Consider the following 24,600-nt stretch of genomic DNA (forward strand, 5'->3'; position numbering starts at 1 on the left):
GTTAAAACCTTTTGTTTGGAGCAGAAATGTTTAGATTCTCGACGCAGGAGTCCGCGCTCTGCAGTCGGTCTTTGCCCGCGAGCCTCCAGAGGTGAATGGGTTTTAGCTGGAGCCTGACTCACCCTCTGGAACCAGAAAACCGGCTCGTTTCTGTGGCCAAAGCACAGTCACTGTGGTCAGAGAGTCAGAGAGTCAGCCTGTCAGCAGCAGGCATGCATGCAGGCAAACAGTCATCCAGTCAGCCTGCAGGGCTCTGACTTCTCTGTCTTCTTCTACCGAGGTCAGCCAACTAGTCGGTAAGCCCGGCCCAGTCAGCCAGTCAGTCAATAGAGTCGGGCAGCTGACCTAAAAAATGTGGTCAAAGATGAACCGCTCGTACAGTCATTGTTGCTTTCTGGTTGGATGCAGGCCAGGAGCACAAGAGGGAAGTTCACTCAGACTGCCAGATGTCACTTTAGCGAACCAGTCAGCCAGTCAGTCCAATCAGTCAGGAAACAAAGCAGCATGGCCTCCGTGTGATTAATAAAGCGCCCGGTGACCCAACCGCATTCTGTAGTGATGAGAGGGCAGAGAGGATTTTCTTCCTATTTTCATTCAACCGCCCATTGACCTCCGTACCCATCCACTCAATCAGTCATTCTGGGAGACGGCCGCTCTGCCCAGGCAAGTCGACAAGCGAGCCACCCAGGCAAGCGGTCGCTGCGGTTGTTCAGCCGGTCGGGCAGGAAGCCTGAAATGTGGTCGCCGACAGCCCCACTGACCCAGTCAAGTGGTGAAGAAGAGGTAGAAAAATCTGCGCTGCGCAAATGGCAGAGAAATTTCACAGAGGCTGCACCTCCATGCACTTTTTTTGGCATGAAGTCAAAGGAAGATGGTAATCAGACGCATCAGCAGAGGCGTCCTCACAAGTACTCACATTCTAGTACAGATTCAACTCCTTTAGTCAAGTAAAAGTAAGAAAGTACAGGCTCTGAAATGTACAGTACTTAAATGAAATGTAAGTAAAAGTAAAAAGGAAGAATGAATTTGTACCAAAACGCAGCACGGACGGTTCAGAAGCAATTTGGAATGAAGTGTTTTCACACAGGCAGCGTTCAGGTCGGCCCAGCTCAACTGTGGTGCAACCTAAACGGCCACGTGGGGTGGTGTCGGTCTGGCTTCAGTCGAACTTGATCCGCTCCAACTGCCTGATGTCTCCATTGTTAGCGTTACTTCTTAGCGTTGCATGTTTACAATCAACATGTAAACATGACGCGTCTTTGTCCAGTCAGTTGGCATGGAAACACCTTGCTCTGCCAGTGGTGTGGCATCTGGACCGGAGTGAAAACGGGCTGAAAAATGCGTCAGGTGCGCAGCCTCAGTCTTTCTCGCAATCTGGTCTCCCCTGGTCGTCACTCGGGGGAGAATACGTCAGTCCGACCGCCCATTTCTCAGACATTAATCCAATTTATTCTAGAGGGTTATGGTTATGTTTATGTGACCGATGTTGTTGGTTCAGACTTGCCCTAGGCGAGGATCGAACCCGGATCTCCCGCACCGCAGGCGACAATGCTAACCGCTTTGCCAAGAGGTTGACAACCACTTGGCAGGCAGGTTAGCACGTCTTTTATGGGTGAGTGAGTTTACTTCCAGTAACGCTAACCGCCACACTACCGTCACTTCACCTTACTGCTCCCTCGTGACTGTGGCACACCCGCAGACCTCCGTTACACTTAGGGGTTAAGTTTAGGGTTAGGGTTACTTAAGTTGGAGAAATGGGAAGTCGGACAGACACCATGCGCCCGTCGCTTGTGGATGTTGAAAAAGTAAAGAACATGTTTTGACGATGTAAGGAGTAGAAAGTACAGATATGTGTGTTCAAGTGTAGGGAGTAAAAGTAAAAAGTCGTGAGAAGAAAAAAAAAAAGAACTCAAATAAAGTACAGATACCTGAAAAATCTACTTAAATACAGCAACAAAGTATTTGTACGTTGTTGCTTCCCACCTCTGTGTATCAGAGGGAGAGCTGATCGGTCGGCCAGCCGCTCAACCACTCAGTCTCAGTAAAGTATGTCTCAGTGAGAACAGCTAGAGAGAGAGAGAGAGAGAGAGAGAGACATAGCCAGTGACTTAGTGAACTCATCCAGAAATCACAATGTATGATTATGTTCCTGTATTTGCCATTATGGTTCGCCTCCCGCCTCTGTGGGTTTATTAACTCGCCTTCCCCCGGGACACAGATCAAAAGCTATTTCTCACTATAATATGTTATTAGTTTTGTCACGGGGACCCACCAGATACAGATGGCAGGGGCCCAGTTTGGCTCCGCAGCCCCACACTTTAAGAAATACACTTCTCATATTCGCTCACTCCCCCCCCCTTACCCCTCCTCACCCCCCATCCTGCCAAAAGCAACCAAATCAGCCTGTGGTCAGAAATACACCCGCTGACCCTTCATAGCAATGTGGTGATGAGTTAATGCGGGTGAACTTGGCTTTCTGGTCGTAACCTCCGACCGCCCGTCAGCGGGTCAGAGAGCCGTTCATCCTAAGTCTGCGCTGGAGTTACCGACCCATTAGCTCATCTCCTCATCCGTCCAGTAAACAGCCAATTAATCTATTGGACCAGTCTGGCTGCCACTCCAATCGTTAAAAAAAAAAATCCTTTTTGTCCTAATGAACTCATTGAGACTGTAGGTTCATCAATCAGTCAGTGAAAATCCCCTGTAGTCAGACATGTAGAGCAGAGCCAGGTCTGATCCCACCACTGCTGCTGCTGCTTTTAAAAAAATGCTAAAGTTGCTCACAACAAATGTTGATTTGATTTAGTTGCTCTCTGTTTACGGCGCTCTGAGGGAAGTTGATAGTGATAAATGAAAATGATTCATGTTCCCAGTTGCAGCTGCTGCTGCGGCTGCTGTAGTTAGTGCGGTTCCTTCAACGAGACGTTCGTTAATTAATCCGTGCGCTGAAAACTTTTCCACTCATCCGGTCTGTTCGGTCTGCGCGCCATCGTCCCAGAGAGTGGCACCTCGGCACATCGCCATCACATGTACTATACACTGTGTGTGCAAACCAGCCTGTGAAGCGTTCATTCATTCATCCATCTAACTGCCGCCATTTATCTGGAACCACAGTGACTAAAACTACCAACAAACATGAGTAGTGTGTGTGTGTGTGTGTGTGTGTGTGTGTGTGTGTGGAAGCGATTAGTCCGCGTGCACCCGCTGACCCAGGACACGACGAGGCCGGTGATGCTGCTCTTAGTCATCTTATTATCTGATGATCTGAGGAGTTGTTTTGGAAAGATCAGAGGGTATGTTGGGTGAATTTCCAGATGTTGTTGTGGACATACTGGTACATACAAACACAAACACACACACACACACACACACACACACACACACACACACACACATACATACACATATACAGTTGTGCAGCCATAAAAGTGAACATTCACAGGAGGACTTGGTGACCGGCGCTGCAGCTGGCCGGGGTTCAGTTCCTGTGGGGCTTTTCAGTCGACGAGCCGCCGCTCGTTTTCCCTCCCGCCCCCGCCGCCCTGCTCTCCTTTTGTCTTACACATGTCACTGATGTACTTGCATCAGTGCTTTTGTCGTGACCTTTAACAGGCTATTTGTCTTCATCAGATACACTGAGAGGGAAAAACTAATGTCATGTCATTTAAACGGGGTGTGTCGAACTTCTTTCTTTTCTTTTTTTTTCTCCTTCCAGACAGAGACAGGATTACTGATTTTGTGAATCTGGCCAAGTAATAAAATAACTTGGAGGTACACTTGCCAAAAAATTCCAGTGTCACAGAACCAGGAAAAAGGAGATTATGTTACTGATGTTTAAGTTCATAAAACTACAGAACAATTTTGCAAAGCAGTAAATATGAGAGGCCACATTTCCCTGTAGAGAAGCAGATCCAAGTGCCCATTTGTTTCACTATCGTTCTAGTTCAATCTGATTTTAATGATTTTGCAATTATTCTGCTGTTTGCCCAATATGACGACTTCAACTGGTTAACATGCTTTCACATATTGGATGTTTAAACAGGCTTTGAAATGAGTTTTCACAGCTGATCTTTATCAGATCCTTTTAAAACATGTCCTTTAACTTCTTGATTTCAGTGCCTGTCTTCAATAATGGACACCATAATAACCACTAGGTGTTATGAAGTTGTAAAAATGTGTCACTCGATTCAACTAGAAATCTTTCATTGGGTCCAGGTTGAACTGTTTGAAGTGATGAAATGCTGCATCAGCGTTGTTCCCTCTCTCTCCACGGGAGTCCAGCTGTGGTGTAAACTGTGTTTCTGAGCTACAAAATCCAGAAGGACAGTTTGTTTTAGGTCACGGCCGTGGACTGACTCATCTCCACACAGATACTGAAAATAATCCTCAATGTAACCGCACAAATACACCAATTAACTAAAACATGGCTTCCTGTGTCCCATGATTTCAATGAATGAAGTGAAAACAATTCAGAATCAGATCCGAGGCCTCGTGAGTTGATGAATACTGGGCGGTAGGGGTGTAACGGTATATGTATTCGTCCCGTGCCGTCACGGTACGGGGGTCACGGTTCGGTGCACACAGTCACACGACGAATACGTCTGAATGAATATTAAAAAAAAAAAAAAAAAAGTCGAGTCCTCACTCGAATCCAGGTGGCGGTAATGAGCCTCGAAGCTGCAGCAGCCGTCATAGCAGACGAAGAAGAGAAGTGATGAGAGAGTGAAGTTAGAGGAGGAGAGCTGTCTGCTTCATTCATGTCACTGTGGCTTCTCAATGAAACAAACGGCGGCGGCGGCGGCGGCGGCGGCGGCGGCGGCTCGCGACCATAATACATCCATGCTCGCGACTGGTCCACCGGACAAAGTCCGTCGGCGATGTTTCACGGATGCGCGGTGCGTCGCTAGAAACGCATCAAACACGTAGCGCATGTTCAACCCGATATGTCAATCACTGGTGCAAGTAAAAAGACAAGTTGTGTGCAACAACTTATCCCGCAGCTTTTAAGCCTCTTGACATGAACACAGACAGGTGAGGAGAAAAGGAGACCGCACACTATATAATCAGACACATTTTGTCTGATGAAGGGCTGATGCCTGAAACGTGTGAGTGACATTAAACTGTCACGGGAGCTTTTAACTAGTGAGCGGTCTCCTTTTTTCCTTACCTGTGTCTTTCTTGGTGGTCCAGCACCTAGTCTTCAGTTTTTTGGGGGATGTGCGTGTAGCTGCCTAATATGTTTTATGAACACAGGCAGGACCAGAAACATCACCAAAGTAACTGCTAGTCTAATTTAACTGTGTAAACCAACATTGATGTCAGTTTATCGTTTTGTTTTTTTAATAATATGTTTTTAATAATAATAATTTAATAATTCGAATAATAGTTGTCAGTTGTCAAGTGCACGTTTTTTTCCCTCTAGAATTAATGAATGGCATTATAACACTCCTAATGCACTTGTTTTATTTTGTATTCTTTTTTCTTTTAACTTTTATAACACAAGACAGATTTTAGTTTTACATTCAATTAGTGTCTGTTGTACCGAAACCGTACCGAACCGTGACCCCTGAACCGAGGTACGTACCGAACCGTGACTTTTGTGTACCGTTACACCCCTACTGGGCGGTAACCTCCGCCTACAGCAGCAAAACTCTCCTTGTTAACTTCATTACAGAAGTGTTAAAATGCTTATTGTGCATGTATATGAGCCTACTGGGTCTCTAAAGATTTGCAGGACCTGGTCAGTTAAAATTAACCAGGGTCAAATGGCTTTGAGCCATGACGCTGCTGGAACCAGCTCCCAATGGAGATGAAATCTGCCTGAACCATAACCGGCTTTAAAAAGAGGCTAAACGCTGCTTTACTCTGCTCCCTTCATTTAATCTGTTAATGCACTGTAATGAGATATTATCTATTTTATAATTAGGTTTTTATACTGTTTTCTTATTGTGCTATTTAACTCTATTTTTATGCCTCTTTTATTTCGCTTGAGATGCTTCTTTTTTTTCTGTAAAGCATATCAAATGACCTCCATGTATGATGATGTGCTATACAAACACTTTTGCCTCGGTTTTACTGGAGGAATTAAACTCTAGGACCTTTGAAATTCCTCCTCTACACCTGCCTGAGCTGCCTCCAGCAGCCGTGACAGAGTATCCAGCTATTTGTCCTTCTCTCATCCATCTCTCTATCCATCTTCCTGCCCTCCGGCTCTCTTCAATCCATTATCTGTGTGTGTGTGCGTGAGACAGTCGCTGAGTTATTAGTGGGCGATTAGCCTTCTGACCCACTGCTGCACTGTCTGTCCCAGTGAAAGGGCGCCGGTTTGTGTGTCCTTTTGTGTGCACGTGTTTCCATCCATGTGCATGAACAGATGCATTTGTATATATAAACAGAAGCCGACCTGTTTAATTAGTAACGACCCGTGTTTTTACATGCTGTATTATGTTCCATAGCAAGCCATCTATTCAAATCCTGTCGGCTGCCACTTCCCTCTGTACCTGCACTTGAATGCAAAGCTTGACATTCGCACTTCCCTTCTCTGAAACTCTATTCCAGCTCAATCACTTTTACTGGGAAATGTCTGCTGCAATTATTATCTTTTTTTTTTTTTTTTTGTCCAGTCTGAATCTGCCAAGTGCCGAGCTCTCACATAAAAAAAATGTCAACAAATTACTGAATGTTTTTTCAGCAGCGCTCAGCTTGAACTGACAACTCTGTTAACGAAATAATGTGTTCAGTATTTTGCAGCTGTCAGATTGTCATAACACAGCCAGGCTAATCTTTCACTGGTGTTTGATGGGAGTTTGTTATAGGTTTGCTGTGCATGTATACCTGCGTATACACATCTGCAGGTGGCATCTTCCAAACTACAGTATACAGTCATGGTGAAGTAAAAATAGGTCAAGACAAAGCATCTATGTGTCTGTAGGCTAATGATGATGAAACAAACCAAACCAGTTTCTCTTATCATGAGCAGCAGCTTCCTTTCTCCTTCTTTATTAGGCCTCGTTGGCCTCAGTTTGCACTTGCTGACTGACGTTTTTCATAGCACCCATCCGCGCCAGTCTCACCCAGGTTTTGCATATGATCACAACTGCCGGAAGCTGGACTGCAGATACTCCATCACTGGAGACATATAGTCCAGTGATTGTCTCATTGAGATTTACATCTCACAGTTTACACAGACTCTTGAGATAACTTGGAACATCGCACGTCTGTAGAACCGATCTACTGCCACCGAGCAGCGGAGTGATGATCCAGAAAAGTGCACTTCTTGTCTAACTGCACAATCAATCTATTTGTCTTTGCAGTACCGTACATGCATGCAGGAGTCTCTCCATGTGACACTTCCCCCTGTGGCCGCAGCTTTACACGCCATTCAAAAAGCCATTCAAAAAGCCAGCGTGTTTTAGCCAAACCACAAACAACCGGTTCACATTCACCGACCGGGCCACCAGTCCGAGGGGGGAAAAAATGAAGCAATAAATAAAATAACCACTATCTCATTTCTTTCATTTGGTGAAAAGGCACAGATCTTCTCATGTGTATGTGTAATTATTTCCCCCTCTCTCTCTCTCTCTCTCTCTCTCTCTCCGGCTCGGCGTTGTCACAGGGGACTGAGGCTGTCGAGTCGCTGCCAAAGCCCCATTCACTGTCTGCACATAGCCAGTGTTACGCAATGGCTAATTACTTCCACTCGCCCCAACAAAACCATGGAGAGAGTAAGAGGGAGAGAGGGAGAGAGAGGGAGAGAGGGAGAGAGAAAGGAACAGAGGAGGGGGGGAGAGAGTGATAAAATAAAATAGACAGAGGGGAGGAGAGAGAGAGAGAGCCAGACAGGAGGACAAGCAAGAGGAAAGGAGAAAAATTATAAAAGCAGACAACAGAACGATAGGATGAGGATAAAGGAAGAGAGATAGGAGGATGAGTGGAGGGGAGGAAAAAAGTAAAGGACAGACAGAACGAAGGAGAGATAAAGACCATCCTCCTCCTCCTCCTCCTCCTCCTCCTCCTCCTCTCCCTGTGTCTCCTCTGCTGTGTTTTGGTAAAAAGAGGCACAAAGAAAACAACATCAAACCATAATGACCTCTCCACCGGCCGCCAAAACAGTTTTACCGAAAATCACGCCGCAGCGGCCAAATATGGTCCAGAGAGAGAGAGAGAGAGAAGGGGAGAGAGAGAGGGAGGCAAATGTGGAAGAGGAGTGTTGTCAAAGCCAGACGGGGCCCGCAGCCCTTTTCCTCTCCAACAATTTTTAGAGATGATGTCATTATTCATAAAAAAAAAATAGAAAAAGAAAAATGTGTCTGCGCCTCTGGCTCGACTAGAGCGAGGGGGAAGAGGGAAAGGTGGGAGTCGGAGGAGGGGAGGCAAAGAGAGAGAGAGAGAGAGATGTAGAGATTAAGACGTCGAAAAGAGAGAGTTAGAGGGCGACAAAAATAGTTAATAGAAACCGGAAAAGAAACAGGACATAAATAGAAAGAGAGAGGGGGGAAGAGAGAGGGGGAAAAAAACCCAACCGCGGCTCAAACTCGTGCTTCTTCTCAGTTCTTTAACAAAAGAAATAACCAGATTAAAAAGCAGGGAGGAGCGGTGGAGGAGGGAGGGAGGGCTGGTGTTGCTGTCCGGCCGAGGCAGGTGAAGCTTTTCCCTCGTTCCCAGTTTGCTTTTACATTCCACAACTCAAACCACATTTCCTACTGTGCCAATAAAGAGAAATAATGAGTCAAACTGGAGTCCTGCGACCATCACTCCAAGTTAAGTGTGAATGAAAAGATTTATTTTGAATCCCTGCAACTGCAGCTGCACTGAAAGTTGAATCAGTTTCAGCTCTTGGAGGATTATCCCACCTCTTCTTTTTCTTCTCTGCTCGACAACATGTTTGCATCAGATATCCAAACAAAAACTGATCGAATCGAATACTCGTTTTTTTTTTGTGTGGTTTTTTTTTTCAAGATTTTCCACAATTTCCTCTGAAAAGACATCACTTTCTGTGCAGGGATAAGGTTTCCTAACTCTGATTCTGCCCGACCACAGAGGCTCAAACTTCGCTGGTGATTTCAGTCCAAACAAATCAAGAGAGGAAGAGAAAAAAAAAAGAAGAGAGAGGGAGAGAGAGAGAGAGAGAGAGAGAGGCAAAGAGAAGGAAAGACGGGTGACCAGATAACAGACGAGGAAAAGAAAGATGAACACGCGGCTGTGACAGACTCTGACAGAGACCATCAGCTCGGTCACACTCACGTTTACCGTCCTCTCCTTTATCTCATCTGTTCCCTTTTCACTCCATTTCAACATCACTGTATATCACTTCATCACTCTGTCACGTGTAAGATAATAGATAAGCCTCCGTTCATCCATCCATCTCTCTATCTATCTATCCTTCCTTCCCCATCTTCGCCGTTTCTCCTCCTCCTCCCGACCTGCTCATCCATCTCTCTGCTGCTCAGTCTGTTTGTGTGTGAACGTGTCAGACATGTGCGTCGACTGAGATATGATCCTATTAGACAATGTAAACAGTGAGGCTGACACATTTATCCTTTCAATCTCAGACTCATACAAAAGACACACATTTCTTTTTCTTTTCCTTTTTTTTCTTTTTGCACTTTCATTTCTATTATTTATTACCTTTGTTCTTCTGCCCTCATTAAGACTCAGAGGAACTCCATCTTTCATTTCTTGTTTTTCTATTTTGGAAACTCAATTTCTCGCCTCCACTCTGGGTTGTTTATGCAGGGCGCTGTTCGCTCGCCAGTCAGAGGCGGCTTCAGGTGTCCTGGTTTTCTTCATCAGATATGACATTTCATATGGCAGCACTTCATTATTTGATTTACGGTTTGCATACAGTAGTTTGTTTGAAGCATTTATTGTTTGTCAGTGGATCTGCCGGGAGTCACCACACAACTCCTGTTTGCTACCGTTACTGTTATGATCCTCAAACATTTATTTTAACATTTTTAAGGACTAAGTGGACTTTATTTTCTTTTTCTTTTAAATAGTGAATTCTTTCACTGACAAAATACCTTAAAAAAAATACAAAACAATATTTATTTGAATTTTCATTTTCATCTCTGCTTCTGTTTTTTTTTTTTTTTTGCAATAGGTGAGAACAGAAAACATCAGACAGAATCTTACATCGCTGGATAATTTATCTGCCTGTCACATAAAATGCATGTTTGTATCTTCAAGTGTGTGTGTGTGTGTGTGTGTGTGCGTGTGTGCATGTGTGCATGTGTGTGTGTGGCCTCCCAGTATGACATGTCTGTCTAACAGGCATTACCAGGCAGTCTGAGCATTTTCATTAGTTCCTAGAACGCCAAACAAACCACATGGGTATGTGAAGCAGCTGCAGTAGTAGCCTACTAGAGAGCCACAACAACCTACTGGTGTGTGTGTGTGTGTGTGTGTGTGTGTGTGTGTGTGAGAAAGAGAGAGGGGGAAGGAGAGAGAAAGAGAGAGAGATAGCGCAGACTAATCTATGAGACTATGAGAGTGAATATAAGTGGGTCGAAGTGCACGCCTGCACACATCTGCCCACCAGCTTGATCCTGTGTCTCTGCATGTTCCACTGCCTGCATGCACATCCAAACCTGCTCCCATGTGTGAGTGTGTGTGTGTGCAGTTTTCTGTATGTAGTTGTGTGCATGTACTGTAAAGCTTCCCAGTGTAGTTGCATACAGTTTAATTACATAAAAGTGTTTCCACACTTTCTGCGCTGCGTTCCAGTCTCTGTTCCTAAATGTTCCTGAGTGTCTCACAGCTCAGAGATTTGCTGGATAATCTCAGTTAAGACTTTTCGGTCCTTCTGTGTTCTCATCGTCGTGTTCGCTACGTCGCGTTTATCGAAATGACTTCCGTCGATTTTCCTCTCCGAGGCTTCATCCTCGTTGCACCAGAGTCAAACATTTCAAAACTTTTTCCACTGAGCATTAGGCAGATTTCCAAAACAACTATTAGTCACAGCAAACAAATGTTCAAATCTCATAACTCACAGATCTTTTTTTTTTTTTTTTTGGGCGATGGGAACTCTGCCAGTGTCTGTGTGTTTATGGTGATGACATAATGTCTGTGTGTGTGTGTGTGTGTGTGTGTGTGTGTGTGTGTGACGGCCACAGGCTGCACCAGTGCTGAATCACAGAAAACTCCTCCCGTCCTGTTTCACCGCCACAGAGGAGTCGACTTATAGAGGACAAAGTGGGAGAAGGAAAATCACCTGAGGTCATCGACTCAGGATGAAACTCTGGCTCTGGTGTGTGTGTGTGTGTGTGTGTGTGTGTGTGTGTGTGTGTGTGTGTGTGTGTGTGTGTGTGTGTGTGTGTGTGTGTGTGTGTCCTACCTGACCACGGGCTCTGGTATGGCCTCCAGGTTGGCCGGGACCTGGACTCCCTTCTCCCACTCCTGTCTCCAGTGGTCTGAGAGCACGTAGAAGTCGTCGGGGCCGAGCTGGGCCGAGTCCGGCAGCTTCATGGCCGTGATGAAGTCGGTGCGGAACACCTGCAGAGACAGAGAGGAGGTCAGACGGTCAGAACTACGGCTGTCAATCTGCCCCCCATAAATTAGATTTGAATTTCTAATGCGTCTTATGTCTCCCTCCCCCGAGAACAAAACTCTTGTGGTCCCCCTACCTGTGGAATGTGTCAAAATGTCAATATGTGCTTCATTGCCATAGTCGCCTTTGAGTCTTTTTGTGTACTGTTATTGAACTGTTTTTATGTTTATGGGACTCCGGACGGAAATTGGCACCTTGCTATAATCTGGCACATTTACATGTTTTTGTCCATTAATGTGCACTGTCCCATTCAAATAAACAAATAAAGTAAAGTAAGTAAATATTCAAATTATATTCAAGTTTATAATGTTTTTGTTTTTTTTGTTTGTTTTTTAGCTCATTAGGTAGCCTATATACACCTATGTCCCGTGTCGACTAAAGGGAATTCCAACCAAATCTGTTATGTAACATTTGCAACACACTAAAGTTTTACCGACTGAATATAAAACTTTAAGACAAATCAAAATATTATAAGTAGTGGTGCAACAGTTGATCCGTTCTGATCGCTCTCCACGGATCGACCGCTAAAAAAAGAAAACAAATGTGCATGTGGTGTGGGAACACGTACAGTAGGACACCGCCCCAGCTGAATAAACAGATAATTTAAAAAAACTCCGCTCAGAATTTAAAGATGCAGTGCTACGTCTCGCACAACAACAACAAAATTGTTTGTTTTATCAACATGTTTACTCCCCTGAACGTTGCAACGTTAATTTGTGTCGTTGCAGAAAGCACACGCGCTGAGCCGCCTCAACGTTCAGATAGCTAGCATGCTAGGTGGCTAATAACGACTGGTGCGCAAATAATATCGTGATACGGAAGGTCATGTAGGACAGGTGGTGTGTCCTCCTAGAACAGGCGAGAGAAGGACGGATTTGGAGGAGGAGCCTTTGAACTGGGACAGGCCTTGTTGCCATGACGCTGTGATGTAATCGTCCTCTGAATGATGCAGATGCTGAACTGAGACACAGCTCCTGTAACAGGTGTTTTTGACTGTTGTCATCTGTCAACTTAGCATTTTTTACATCAGAGCACGATGGGGATTCTGCACGGTCAAAGTCTCACTTCAGATAATCGTCTCTTCTCTTTTCAAGAGGCGACGTGCACGGACAGGACATTTCGCCATTTGAAATAAATAAATAAAAGGGAGCGGTTGTCATTATTGATACTCTGCATTACAGACAGTAACAGGGAATAAACTTCAAGGGAACGACATGGAGAAGCTGGCAGGAAGATCACGCCTCCGTAACATCAGCTGATGAGGTACAGTAGGCCACCACCTGACATCTGGACTAGTCAGCAAGGTAAAGAAACCTTCTTGGTCTAGAATAAGAACCTCAAACTAAAATTAAAAAGGAGAAGCTGAGTGTCAGGTGATCCACCAGCATCCGTCACTATCGCTGCTTCACATGATGCTGCTTCCTTGACTCCTCCTTCCTCACCTCCTTTCCTCGGTCACTCCCATGAAGCCAAATGAGGAACCACCTACTGACTCATGAAGAGTGTGTGTGTGTGTGTGTGTGTGTGTGTAGGACGACTCTATGAAAACAAGACGAGGGGTGTGTGTGTCACCTGAGGGAGAGGGTGTATTCATGCAGACACAATCGTTCTCCAACATTACATGAACACACACACACACACACACACACACTCACGCACACACACACACAGGGTGTTCTGACATGTTCTATCAGGGACCTGAAGCAAAGATTTTATCAGTATAGTCAAGGACATCAGCCAAGAACACACACAAACACACAAACACACACAGGAAAACACACACAGACAAAGACACACAAATACTGGTGCCAAATCAACCGTATGACTTCATCCTACATTTTATCATTACTTTCTAAGCCTCATGCTTATCCCTGCTTTATTAGCTCCTCTCCTCCGTCCTACTCCCTCACTCCCCCTCCTCCTCTCCATTAACCTCTCCGTCCTCTCTCTCTCTCTCTCCACCTCCTCCACATTTTTATTTTGTTTTTATATTTTTTGACCCAGGACACACGGGAAGCAGAGGTGTTGAGGTAAGAGAGCTCACCGGTCGGAGGTGAAGGAGAGGGCAGACCGTCTCCTCTAAAGGTGGATTCATTAAATCAGTGTGTTTTTAGAAGACGAGGCGCAGGAAGGAGAGAGTGACATGAAGTAAACTGTCCAAGGTAAAGTAGAAGGGAGGGAAAAGATGAATTATATATACAGTAAAAGAGGAAGAGAGAGAAATGGAAAAACATTTTTTAAATTAGTTTTTATAAGATTTTCTATATGAAGAAAGGATGATTTCAGTAGAAAGCAAAATGAAGGACAAGCACAATTCATGTCTGTGTATTTGTGTGTGCGTGTGTGTGTATGACAGTCTACTATATGAAAAGGCCATATGTAAAAGGCAGCATCCTTGCTTCTGCTGCTTGGCTGCCTGCACCGTCTGCCAGCCAGCACAAATAAATAATGCAATGGAGCAAGTGGACGTGTGTGTCTGTGTGTGTGTTTCTGTGTGTGTGTGTGTGTGTGTGTGTGTACAACTGCAGGGATGTGTTTAAGTGTGTGTATGTTTATGAACAACGTGGTGTGAATGTCCATGTGCATGGTCAAGTTTTGCCCATGTGTGTTTCTGTGTGTGGGAAAGCAACTGTGTGTTTTACTGCGTGTGTGTGCGCCTCAGTGCTTCTGTGTGTGTGTGTGTGTGTGTGTGTGTGTGTGTGTGTGTGTGTGTGTGTGTGTGTGTGTGTGTGTGTGCTCTAGACAGTGAGCCAAGGCCATGATGAATCTTGTCTTCCCCTTCAGCAATATGAGAGGAGGAGAGACAGAGACGGAGGGTGATCCACTCCTCCTTAATCTCCCTCTCTCTCTCTCTCTCTTTTCTCCTCGTCAACCCACTTTCTCTCACTTTTCCGTCACACTCTTCCTCAGCAGTTGGGGGGAGAGAGAGAGGAAGAGGAGGAGGGAAAGGAGGCGAGGGGAGGTTAAAGGGGAAAAAAAGAGAAGAGAAAATGAGGAGAGAAGAAGGGATGGTGAAGGAGGAGGAGAGGAGAGTATATCAGTTTTATGACTGTGTGTTTGTACAGGAACGACTGCAGCTAATTAATGTCTAGGAAACACTATTACAAGCTCCTGCAGTTTTATGTTCTGCCGTTTTCTCCCTCCACCTCATCTCCATCCTCTCTTCCACTGCTCACTCTCTTCGTCTTTTTCCTTTTTTTTTACTGTGTGTGTGTGAGAGACAGTTTTTGTGATGGATGGCTGGCAGACAGATGGAAACGGAGGATTATGGAAAGATGACAACACCAGGTAGATGGTTGGGAAGAAGGAAGGGAAGGAAGGAGGGAGGGAGGGAGGGACAGGTGGGTGGGAGTTCGCTGTCGAGGAAACTTTTACAGAAAAACGCAAATGAGGTGAGTTTTTTTTTTTCAGAGAGTTGGAAAATCCATCGAGCAGGAAAACGGAGAAGTTGAAGAGCTGATCAGATTTGAGTCACTTGTTTATCGTCCGCAGAGTCGGGTCAAGTCGACTGTATTTCATGCAAAGACGGAAAAAAAACAAAGAAAAAAGCTTTTGGCTGTTTTTTTTGTTTTGTTTTTATAACAGAACAACTAATGAAGAGTTATGTGTGAGTGACAGCGCCGTGTCGTGTCTGGCTCACTGTGCTGCTGGACGATGGCTGTTTGTGCTTCGGGCTCGGAGCAGCAGCAGCAGCAGCCGTGGAAACTCTTTGCTGTAATTACCCCCCCCCCAAAAATAAGAAGAAGAAAAAAAAAGAAAAAATGCATTTCTCTCTCTCCATTTATCACATGATTTATTTATCACTGCAAGGATTTTCCACATCGATCAAACCTAATAACTTTGTTCTGAGGACATCTGATTGAATTTGGCCATTTCCACTCATGCTCTCCAAATCTGATGAATCACAATTCACAAAATGAACATATTGAGTGGATGCCTGACTCCTACAGAGAGAGAGACAGAGAGAGAGAGATCATACAGTAAATTTCCGACAGTCAGTCAGAAAATCCCCTTTAGCGTGCAATTAATTCATATGTCATCAGCGCGGTGCGTCGTGTTCAGCTGCTTCTGGCCATGTTCACTCAGTCGCTCATCAGCTCTGTTTACACGTATCTTTTTCTTATTTTTCTGCTGTAACGCGGTGAAAACACCTAATTATCCCCCCACCCAAAGAAAAAAAAAAAAAAAAAACCTCTGCAGTGAGGTTGGCTGAAAGGCAAATCACTTAATTTACTCTTTCTACAATTATCTGCACACCAGAGACACGCCGGCAACATCTGCCGCTCTCCTCTCTCTGCAGCCTGTGAGCTCTGCATCGTTCATTTGGGGGGGCAGGGAGGGGGGGGTTCCTGATATTCAGATAATAACTTTTCTTTTTTAATTTAATTTAAATCCCAATCATGATTCAGCAGCACCAATCAAATGATGTGCGTGTCTGTCTGTCTGCAGAGATCTTGAGCTGCCTCGCTGCTCCAGATGTGACAGGCTGTCATGCTATAAATGTCACGCTCATTTGCATTTCAATAACTCAAGTTTATTTATTTATTTTATTTATTTTTTTCCTCCGTCATCGGGTCGGTTTGCATCGCGAGCCGCCGAGTGATCAATGACCTCTCACTGAGACTGAATAGATGAGACTCAGCTGCTGCACAGAAACTCTGCTTCAGCATTAATGTGAAAATACACACACACACACACACACTCAGGGAAAGTGTTGCAAACACAGTCACACACACTTGGAACACTAAGAGACACGCAAGCAGCCGTGGTCAAACAAACAGAACCAATCACACACACAGGGTAACACACACACACACACACACACACACACACACACACACACACAGTCCTCTGGCCAGTCAGTCAGTCAGTCAGTAGATCAGTATGCTGCTGTGTTGAGTTATGGGCTGAATACACGCAGGGCTCTCATTAAGTCCAATCTAGATCTGGACCGATGACATGAACAGGGGCTGTGGGGTGTGTACTATGTGTGTGTATGTGTGTGTGTGTGTGTGTGTGTGCACTGGCGGCGGGGGGGCTGCCAGCCTGACAGGCATTAATGATCACACTCAGAAACACAGTTGTACTTAGGAGAGCAGTGTGTTTACCAAGTCCTGTCTGATAACTGATCACGGCTCTATCGCTGAGTCTTACACCAACTTACACACTCACACACACACAGAGAGAGAGCCACTGCACTGCTGACAATATGTACTGTTACTTTAGATTTAATGAACACACACACACACACACACACACACATACACACACACACTGGTACTGTAACTGCTGATGCTCCACTGATGCTGCAGATGAGTTAGTGACCCGTCTGAGCTCAGAGTCATAATTAAAGTGGACGTCTGTGCTTAGTTTGAAGCTTCTGCTGCTGACAGTCCACAAACAGCTGCACAGCACAGGATGGATGCTTTTAAAATTCATCATTTTCATTTTTGCTCAACTGTTTTGCACGTGGGCCTGAAAAAGACTCAGGTTCGTCATGTTTCAGACTTTCTGCATTCACTGAGGAAAGAGAAATAAGTTCCCATGTGACATTTGGGGGAAAAAAAGAGCTTAATGTAACATTGGTATGAAGAATCTAATTATTAATTCAACATTCATCAATTCTGGATTGTAAATTCAAAAATTAATTGACTTGGGTGATTAATATTACAACTTAGCTCCATATCTGATGCTACTAACAATAATAGGACGTAGTGTTATATAGTACTTTTCTTATCAAAGGTATGTGATGAAAAACATTGTAACAGTAAATATCAGAATAAACTCCATGAGTTTCAAGAGTTGAAGATAACTAACATATTTCTATTGTCCACAATTCATTACCACGACAAATACACTACAAATACAAAAACTGCAACTAACACAACTGCTGTGACTTCTGACATGTCCACTGCTCCACAACACAAATAGTATATAATATACAGCATAAATGAGTTATAGGCTTAAAGAAGAATAAACTGCCGACAAAATCAGTCAGTGTTTTGGGATTTGAACCTGCAGCTTAAAACAGGACGAGGTGACAGAGTGAGGTGAACTCCCACCAGCTCTGATTGTGCTGTTTGTTTCTCCGCTGTGTGAGTCGGTCTGAGGATCGACTCGTACAGTATCTCTGACCATCTGCAGAGCGACAATAGATTAACTCTGTCTGCTTCTGCCTGAGCCCAACAACACAACACAGCACAACACAACACAACACAACACAACACAACACAACACAACACAACACAACACAACACAACACAACACACAACACTGAGGATGATGCTGAAAGCTGACATTTCAAACCCGGAAATGGATTTAACCTTAAAATAAACAATCCAACAGTGCACACACACAAACACACACGTGTACAGGCCTCCACACATTGACACAGGTGCACACTCAGCCTCTCAGCTGCCTTGTTATTATGGTGTGGCTGAGCCAGTCTCCTCCAAGCACAGTGACAAAGTGCTTTAGGTGAATGTGAAGGCCAGCTGACATCACACACCGTCGTCTGCGTCGTGTTTATCTTGAAAAACATTCGAGTCTGAAAAGGATGCGGGCGCTTCCTTTCTCATCCTGCTGTTATTATTATTATTATTATTATTATTATTGAGTGTGTGAAAACCACGAGTCCAGGTGAAACATGTGAAGAAGTGCTGCTGACCAAAAGGAAATGTGACTGAATAAAATGACCAAAACTCTAGTGAATCATAACAACTGCACTCTAAAACAAATACAATATGTCATATAACACAACTACAGTTTAGTGCAAAGTAATAAAGAGTGTGAACTTACAGCTGACGGCCACATACAACAACAGTTTCTTTCAATACTCATCATTCAGTGATTCTGTATTTCTATCTCTGCACTGGTTTTCCATTGCACTGCTTGTGCAGCTGACCCACACCCTCGAGTCATGGTGAACACTCCCACTCATTCTTGTACATTGTTTTTGTCTAATGTGTGTTTTTGGAAATTGTCTATATTCTCTCCCTTTTGCACAACTTTTTAACTTCATGTTCATTTGTATGTTGCTTATATGTGAGTATTTGAACAGAATGAATTTGACTCTGCCCTTGACTTCAGCTTCAGCAGTGAAATGTACTTTGACGGTGCCGTCCAACACCTGAACGCCTCATCTGCAGGTAAAACCATCAGTGACACCTGGTAAAGTCATGAAGCACCGTCTGCAGACAGGAAACACACTGCATGCCTTAAGAAAATAAACACAAACCAAAGTTGATGCATCATGTCATGTGCCTCAACAATCTCAAAATACTTTCAGCTTGATGAGGTGCTTCATTTTTACTCTTTACTTAAAGTTGAATATTAACCTGCAAACCAGCACTGGTTTGAAACAGTTGGCTAAAAAATAACAAGGACATGGAAATGGAAAAAAACAAAAGACAAAAAAAGCAAATTAAGTTGTGTAGCTTTTCCAATGCATAAAAGAGTAAATAAGGACGACTACATTCTCTGGCATTATGGTGCATTCTTGTGAACAAGGTTTGTAATTATCACTTCTTTAAAAACATGCAGTAAGTCAGAGCTCAGCTCATACCTGCACCTCAAAAAAAAGACTAAAGAGGAGAGAAAATGTGAAAGTGGATTCAGAGCTGCATAAGAAAAAAAAAAGAGAGTTTAAAGGAAAAAAGATATGAACCAGAGAAAGGAGGACAAAAGCAATCACACAGAGAGAATAAGCCCAACTGAAAGAAGGCAGATAAGAAAGAAACAGGAGGTGAGGAGAGGAGAGGAGAGGAGAGGAGAGGAGAGGAGAGGAGAGGAGAGGAGAGGAGAGCAGGAGGGGAGGAGAGGAGAGGAGAGGAGAGGAGAGGAGAGGAGAGGAGAGGAGAGGAGAGGAGAGGAGAGGAGGAAGAGAGGAGGAGGAGAGGAGGAGGAGAGGAGAGGAGAGGAGAGGAGAGGAGAGGAGAGGAGAGGAGAGGAGAGGAGAGGAGAGGAGAGGAGAGGAGAGGAGGAAGAGAGGAGGAGGAGAGGAGGAGGAGAGGAGAGGAGAGGAGAGGAGAGCAGAGGAGAGCAGAGGAGAGGAGAGGAGAGGAGAGGAGAGGAGAGGAGAGGAGAGGAGAGGAGAGGGGAGGAGGAGGGGAAGGAAGAGAGGAGGAGGAGAGGAGAGGAGAGGAGAGGAGGAGGAAGAGAGAAGGAGGAGAGGAGGGAGTTTGTCTCTCCTCTGGGCATGATGGCTACCTGGCTCTCCACAGTGCGTCATGGCAGATGTCGACTCACAGAGAGAGGAGGCTAATTTTAGCAGCCACATCAGAGCACAGGGACGGGCTCTAATGATTGGCTGCTTGGAAGGTCCACAGGACTCAGGAAGAAGTGTGTGTGCGCTTGTGTGTGTGTGTGTGTGTGTGTGTGTGTGTTTCAGTGTTGAGTGGGTGATTAAGAGTGCAAAAAAGACGAAGAGAGAAAACCGTTGATGAGAGAATGACACACTGAGAGGAGAGGAGTGTGTGTGTGTGTGTGTGTGTGTGTGTGCGCGCTCAGTGCATTAGACAGTGACTCAGTGATTTCATCAGGCACAAACACACACTCGACACTCGAGTGCACACTTTCTCTAACATGCACCAGCACCAAAGACAGGACTCTGGTGTCTTATCAATCAGTCCCAATGACTGATACTACAGATGCACTGATCGATCGGCTGCAGATCGTTAAACATATGTGATCAATACATCTGAACTAATGAACGCTTCTAGTCTTGGATCACCTGTGGTTAATACCTGTGTCTGCAGCTGTGTGCCGCAACACATTTGATGAATTAGTTATTCTGTCTATGAGGCGTTCAAGGTGATCATGTCAAAACATCGATTAAAGACAGTTAAGTGAAGTGATGCAGATAACTTCTCTGGACTTCGTCTTTGTTTCCCACTGCAGCAGTAGATGTTTCTCTTTTTCTCTTTATAAATGTGAGCACATGCCTCAGAGAAACGGCCTCCTCCCCCGTGTTTAAGGAGGGAGGAGGACAAAGTGCAATAAAGAGGCAAAGACATAATTCACATATGAGCAGAATGAAATGAGAAGACAAGGAGAAGAGGAAACATGCGGCTCGTCTTACTCCTCTGCAATCGCACCAACTGAGAGAGAGAGAGAGAGGAAAAGAACAGTAGCAGAAAAAAGAAGGGATAGTGCAGAGAGAGAAGAAGAAAGTAAAGTGCAAATTCAACTGGCTAGCATCTTTTCCTGATGTTCTTCCAGGCAAAGCTTTTTATTTCTCATGTTTCTCCCCCTTTTCTTTTTTTTTTCTCTCTCTGTCATTTTCCATCTTTCGCCCAAGACTGGAAAACGAAGTCAGGTTTTCAAGGTGGTCCGAAGATTTAACAAAAAAACACACACACATACACACACACACAAAAGAAAGAAAAAAGACAGAGGAGGAGGAGAGGAAGGAGAGGAAGGAGAGTCCAACTCCTGGATGACAAACTGTCTCCTGTCGGCCAAGAAGCTGCTGAAACAGCGTAATGAATACCTGATTAGCCTGAATTAGCACAGGTGTTATTATAGGAAATATTCATGACCATTTTCAGTATCTACAGTCTCCGTGCAAACCTCAAACTGTCCAAGACAAACAGCATTTATTATCTACTTATGAATAAAACGAGTAAAGTTACTGCATGAGAGGCTAAAGTCTGGTCTCTCCTCCTCTGTGTCTCTAACCCTCCTCTCCTCCATGTGCATTTGTTTTCAATGACAAAGCCGGTGAGAAATCAATCCATGGAGCGGTGGATAACGTTATTTATCATCTACCATGTTACTGTGTGTATATTTGTGTAGTCTCAAGAGATTACGAGTTACGGGGCGCGTTACGTTTGTGTGGCGGTGCCGCAGAGACGAGAGCTGGGACACCGGGTCGGAGGCTCTGATCTTGAGCACTAGGACTCTGAAGCTGTTTCATTAAGGAACAAACAGTTCCTCTATAAGAGAGCAAAGCATCCAATGTGTAAATGTCAATCAATAAGATGTCGGTGAGATTCCAGCAGGATGATTGGATGATCCCTGCAGCAGTGAACGGATGGATGGTTTGAAAGCTTCATGAGCGTAGAGCAAAGTGATGCTGAGACAAAGATTTTTATCAAAAATATAAAAAGAAATAAATAAAAAATCAACTTTTCTCCTGCCACAAACGGTTACATTTGTGCGAAACTCTTTGACAGCCCACCTGCGACTTCTACCTGCTGAGCCTTAAGGTGCAATTCAAACATTTCTTCTTTTTTTTCCTCCTCTTTTCCTCCATTTACAGCATCAAGACTCAGTTCTGATGGCAGCTCGTTCTTTGTGCGAGCGCTGCAGAACAGGCACCACGCAGGGCCAAACCCAGCACCGGGGGCTGAGGAGGACGCCTTTCAGCCCGCGCCCCGCTTCGGCTCGGGACGGATGAGAGGCAGAGAGAGAGAGAGAGAGAGAGAGAGAGAGTCGCTGTTATTATGCAGAAACGTTATGTCTCTGCTAAACGCATCAACAGCCTGCACCGACTCCGCACTTTTAAAATAACACATAAAGGATTTGATAGCAACGTGAAAAGGATTTCCTCCCGCTCTCCTCTCACATCTGAATTGTCACATCCGTTGCTATTAGCCTAGCTCGGCACAGCCCGGCTCTGAAAAGCCACTCAGCCTACAATCTATGCCCCCTCATTAGCGCCGAGACGAGACAGCGAACAGGTCCTTTTGAGATTTCTCAGAGCGCCGGCTCCTCATCACACAAGCCTTGGCCTGAATGATGCGTGGAGCGGCGGCGCTCCCCCTCCACGCCAAGGGCAGGGCTGATTGCCAGGGCTTCACTCAAAGGTCACGCAATTAAGCTTTGTTCCCCGCTTCAATAAGGCTTTGACTGACTGACTGCGCTCCTCCATTTGAACAGATGTGATTCTTGGCCTCCAGCACGCTTAGAAAACTCTGCCCTCCATTCATGCTCACAATCACGTATTCAAAGAAACAAGTCCAAGTGAGAGACAGAGGAAGAACGCTGAATACCAAAAAAAAAAAGAAAGAAAGAAAGAAAGAAAAAGGCAGAAAAGATCATCCGTGTAGCTTGTCCACAAATTTGAATTTCAATATCAATTCAATCGACAGCAGCTTGGAGGTTAAGTGAGGTGGATTTTGTGCTGGAGGCAGCTTGGAACAGGAAAAGCTCTTTTCCTCAAATGTCCTTGGGCAAAGCATTTAACCTCCGAATCTCCTCAGTGCAGCGACTAAATGACCATATGTCAAAGACGTTAACGGCTCGGCGGCGGCTTGGACATGCAGACATCATGTAACAGCATGAGAAATTAAGCTAAACATTTCCGATAGAGAGCAAATCATTGCAGAGACAAAGAGGTTTTCAAAAGCAGAACAGAAACGAGAAAAAAAAAATGTCATCATCATCATCCAGGCTTGAACTCTGCAGCTGCAAAAGGTGCTAATGTGTGTAAAATCATTAATGTGCTGCAAAGTTGTTTCTAAGGGAGGAAGAGGGAGGGCAGACAAGCCCAGAAAAAAAAGCTTCCCTTAATAAATAAAGGTTAAAAAACTGGGTCACTGACAAGAAAGAGTGAAGGAGACTTAAGAGGCAGGAGGGATAAGCCAATTTCCCCCCACAGAGTCCGATGCAAATATCATTCTTCGTATGGCAGGCTCAGGCAGACGATCTGGTAAAATGGCAAATCAAGAAGCTGGGGGGAGATGTGACCCAGTTTTTGAAGCAGCATGGCTGAAAAAAAAACAAAAAAATGAAACAACCAAAACAACTACATGATTAATGCCGCTCCGCCTATCTGCGTCTACTGCAAACTCCAGTTGGTTGTCACGCTTTTTTTTTTTGCAGCAGAATTTACTAACGAAGATGATTAAAACAGACGCCCAATCTGAGGATCGGCAACTTCACTTCAAGTGCAGCTTTCAAGAGACAAACATCAAATGAAAAGAGCTGCTGTAATGCAGAGGATCAAAAGTCTCAAATATCATTTGACAGATCGGCGGCTGGTGTCGGCCGAGCGCTATCTGCCACACAAACACGGCTTCAGTCACTCCTCTGCCTCTCCATGTACTTTCTGTGACTTTTCTGAATAGCTTTTGATGCACCAAACTCCACCCATCTGGTGCTGTGTGCCGGCCAAAATAAACACTATGACTTGTGAATAGGAGTTGGTCTGCACAGTCTTATAATAACACACCAGCTTCTCCACTGGCTTCATATTAACGCCCACTCCAACGCTGAGAAGACTCTGAGTCATTTTAAGCAACAACCACTCAACAAAAAATGCATTTCTGACAGAAGGAGGGTGTGGGGGGGCAGAAAAAAAAAGATCCTCCATCAGATGCTCCTGCATTAATACATCATCAAGTCTGTGACGCTCGCTCACTGTGGTCCAGGAGTTGTTTCATTCTTAACTACAGCTCCTCAGGCTTCTTCATCCCTCAATCTGTCTCATCTGCTCCAGTTAGATTCGAGACGAAGACGTCGTCCACAGGAGTGACTTCTCCTCACACCCCAGAAAAAAAACAAGCTACAAGTCCATCCAGGCTTTTTCTCAGGTTCCTCACAGGACGTCAGCGGTCTGGAAATCTCACTGCTGGAAATCTCACGAGGAGAAACACAGCTCTGCATTTGTAACTAGAAAGATGTTGGAAGTTTGAATCTTTGAAGAAGAATCAGCATCTACTGATGTTAAAGCAACACTATGTAGTTTTTCTACCTTAAAATAATATTTCTAAACTCACTGAAGTGGTAGAAAATGGTTAATAGGAAAAATGGTGCCGTCACTGCAGCCTGAGAGGTGTTGCGTCGGCTGAAATTTCACTATGTAACTTCCCCGCGCGGGTAGGAACACCATGGTGAGCTCCCTGCTCCTCTCACCTGCCCTGTGCTGGGCTGCACGGCCGACCAACCTCCCTAGAGCCTCTGGTGCTTTGCTCAGCATGGCTCGGTGACGGCAACGGTACTGGTAATGATGCCGGCGACGGCAACAAATTCACATAGGCTACTGTGCTTCTCTGGGAAAGACACAGTAGCAGACAGTTGCTCTTCTCAACCAGAGTAGGCTACCAGTA

General features: G+C 44.8%; 1 protein-coding gene across 2 annotated transcripts in view; it reads right to left on the reverse strand.

Annotated features, from left to right (window-relative positions):
- jade2 (jade family PHD finger 2) overlaps positions 1–24,600 on the reverse strand; it is a 185,768-nt gene that overhangs the window by 117,449 nt on the left and 43,719 nt on the right. For both annotated transcript variants that reach the window (XM_085797159.1, XM_085797160.1), the window contains exon 4: positions 11,336–11,493. In XM_085797159.1, coding sequence (XP_085653285.1) covers positions 11,336–11,493 — 158 coding nt within the window. The remainder of the gene's footprint in view (positions 1–11,335; positions 11,494–24,600) is intronic.

Source organism: Trachurus japonicus, chromosome 14 (genome assembly GCF_045865225.1).
Source record: "Trachurus japonicus isolate A0001 chromosome 14, Traja_1.0".
Taxonomy (NCBI): Eukaryota; Metazoa; Chordata; class Actinopteri; order Carangiformes; family Carangidae; genus Trachurus; species Trachurus japonicus.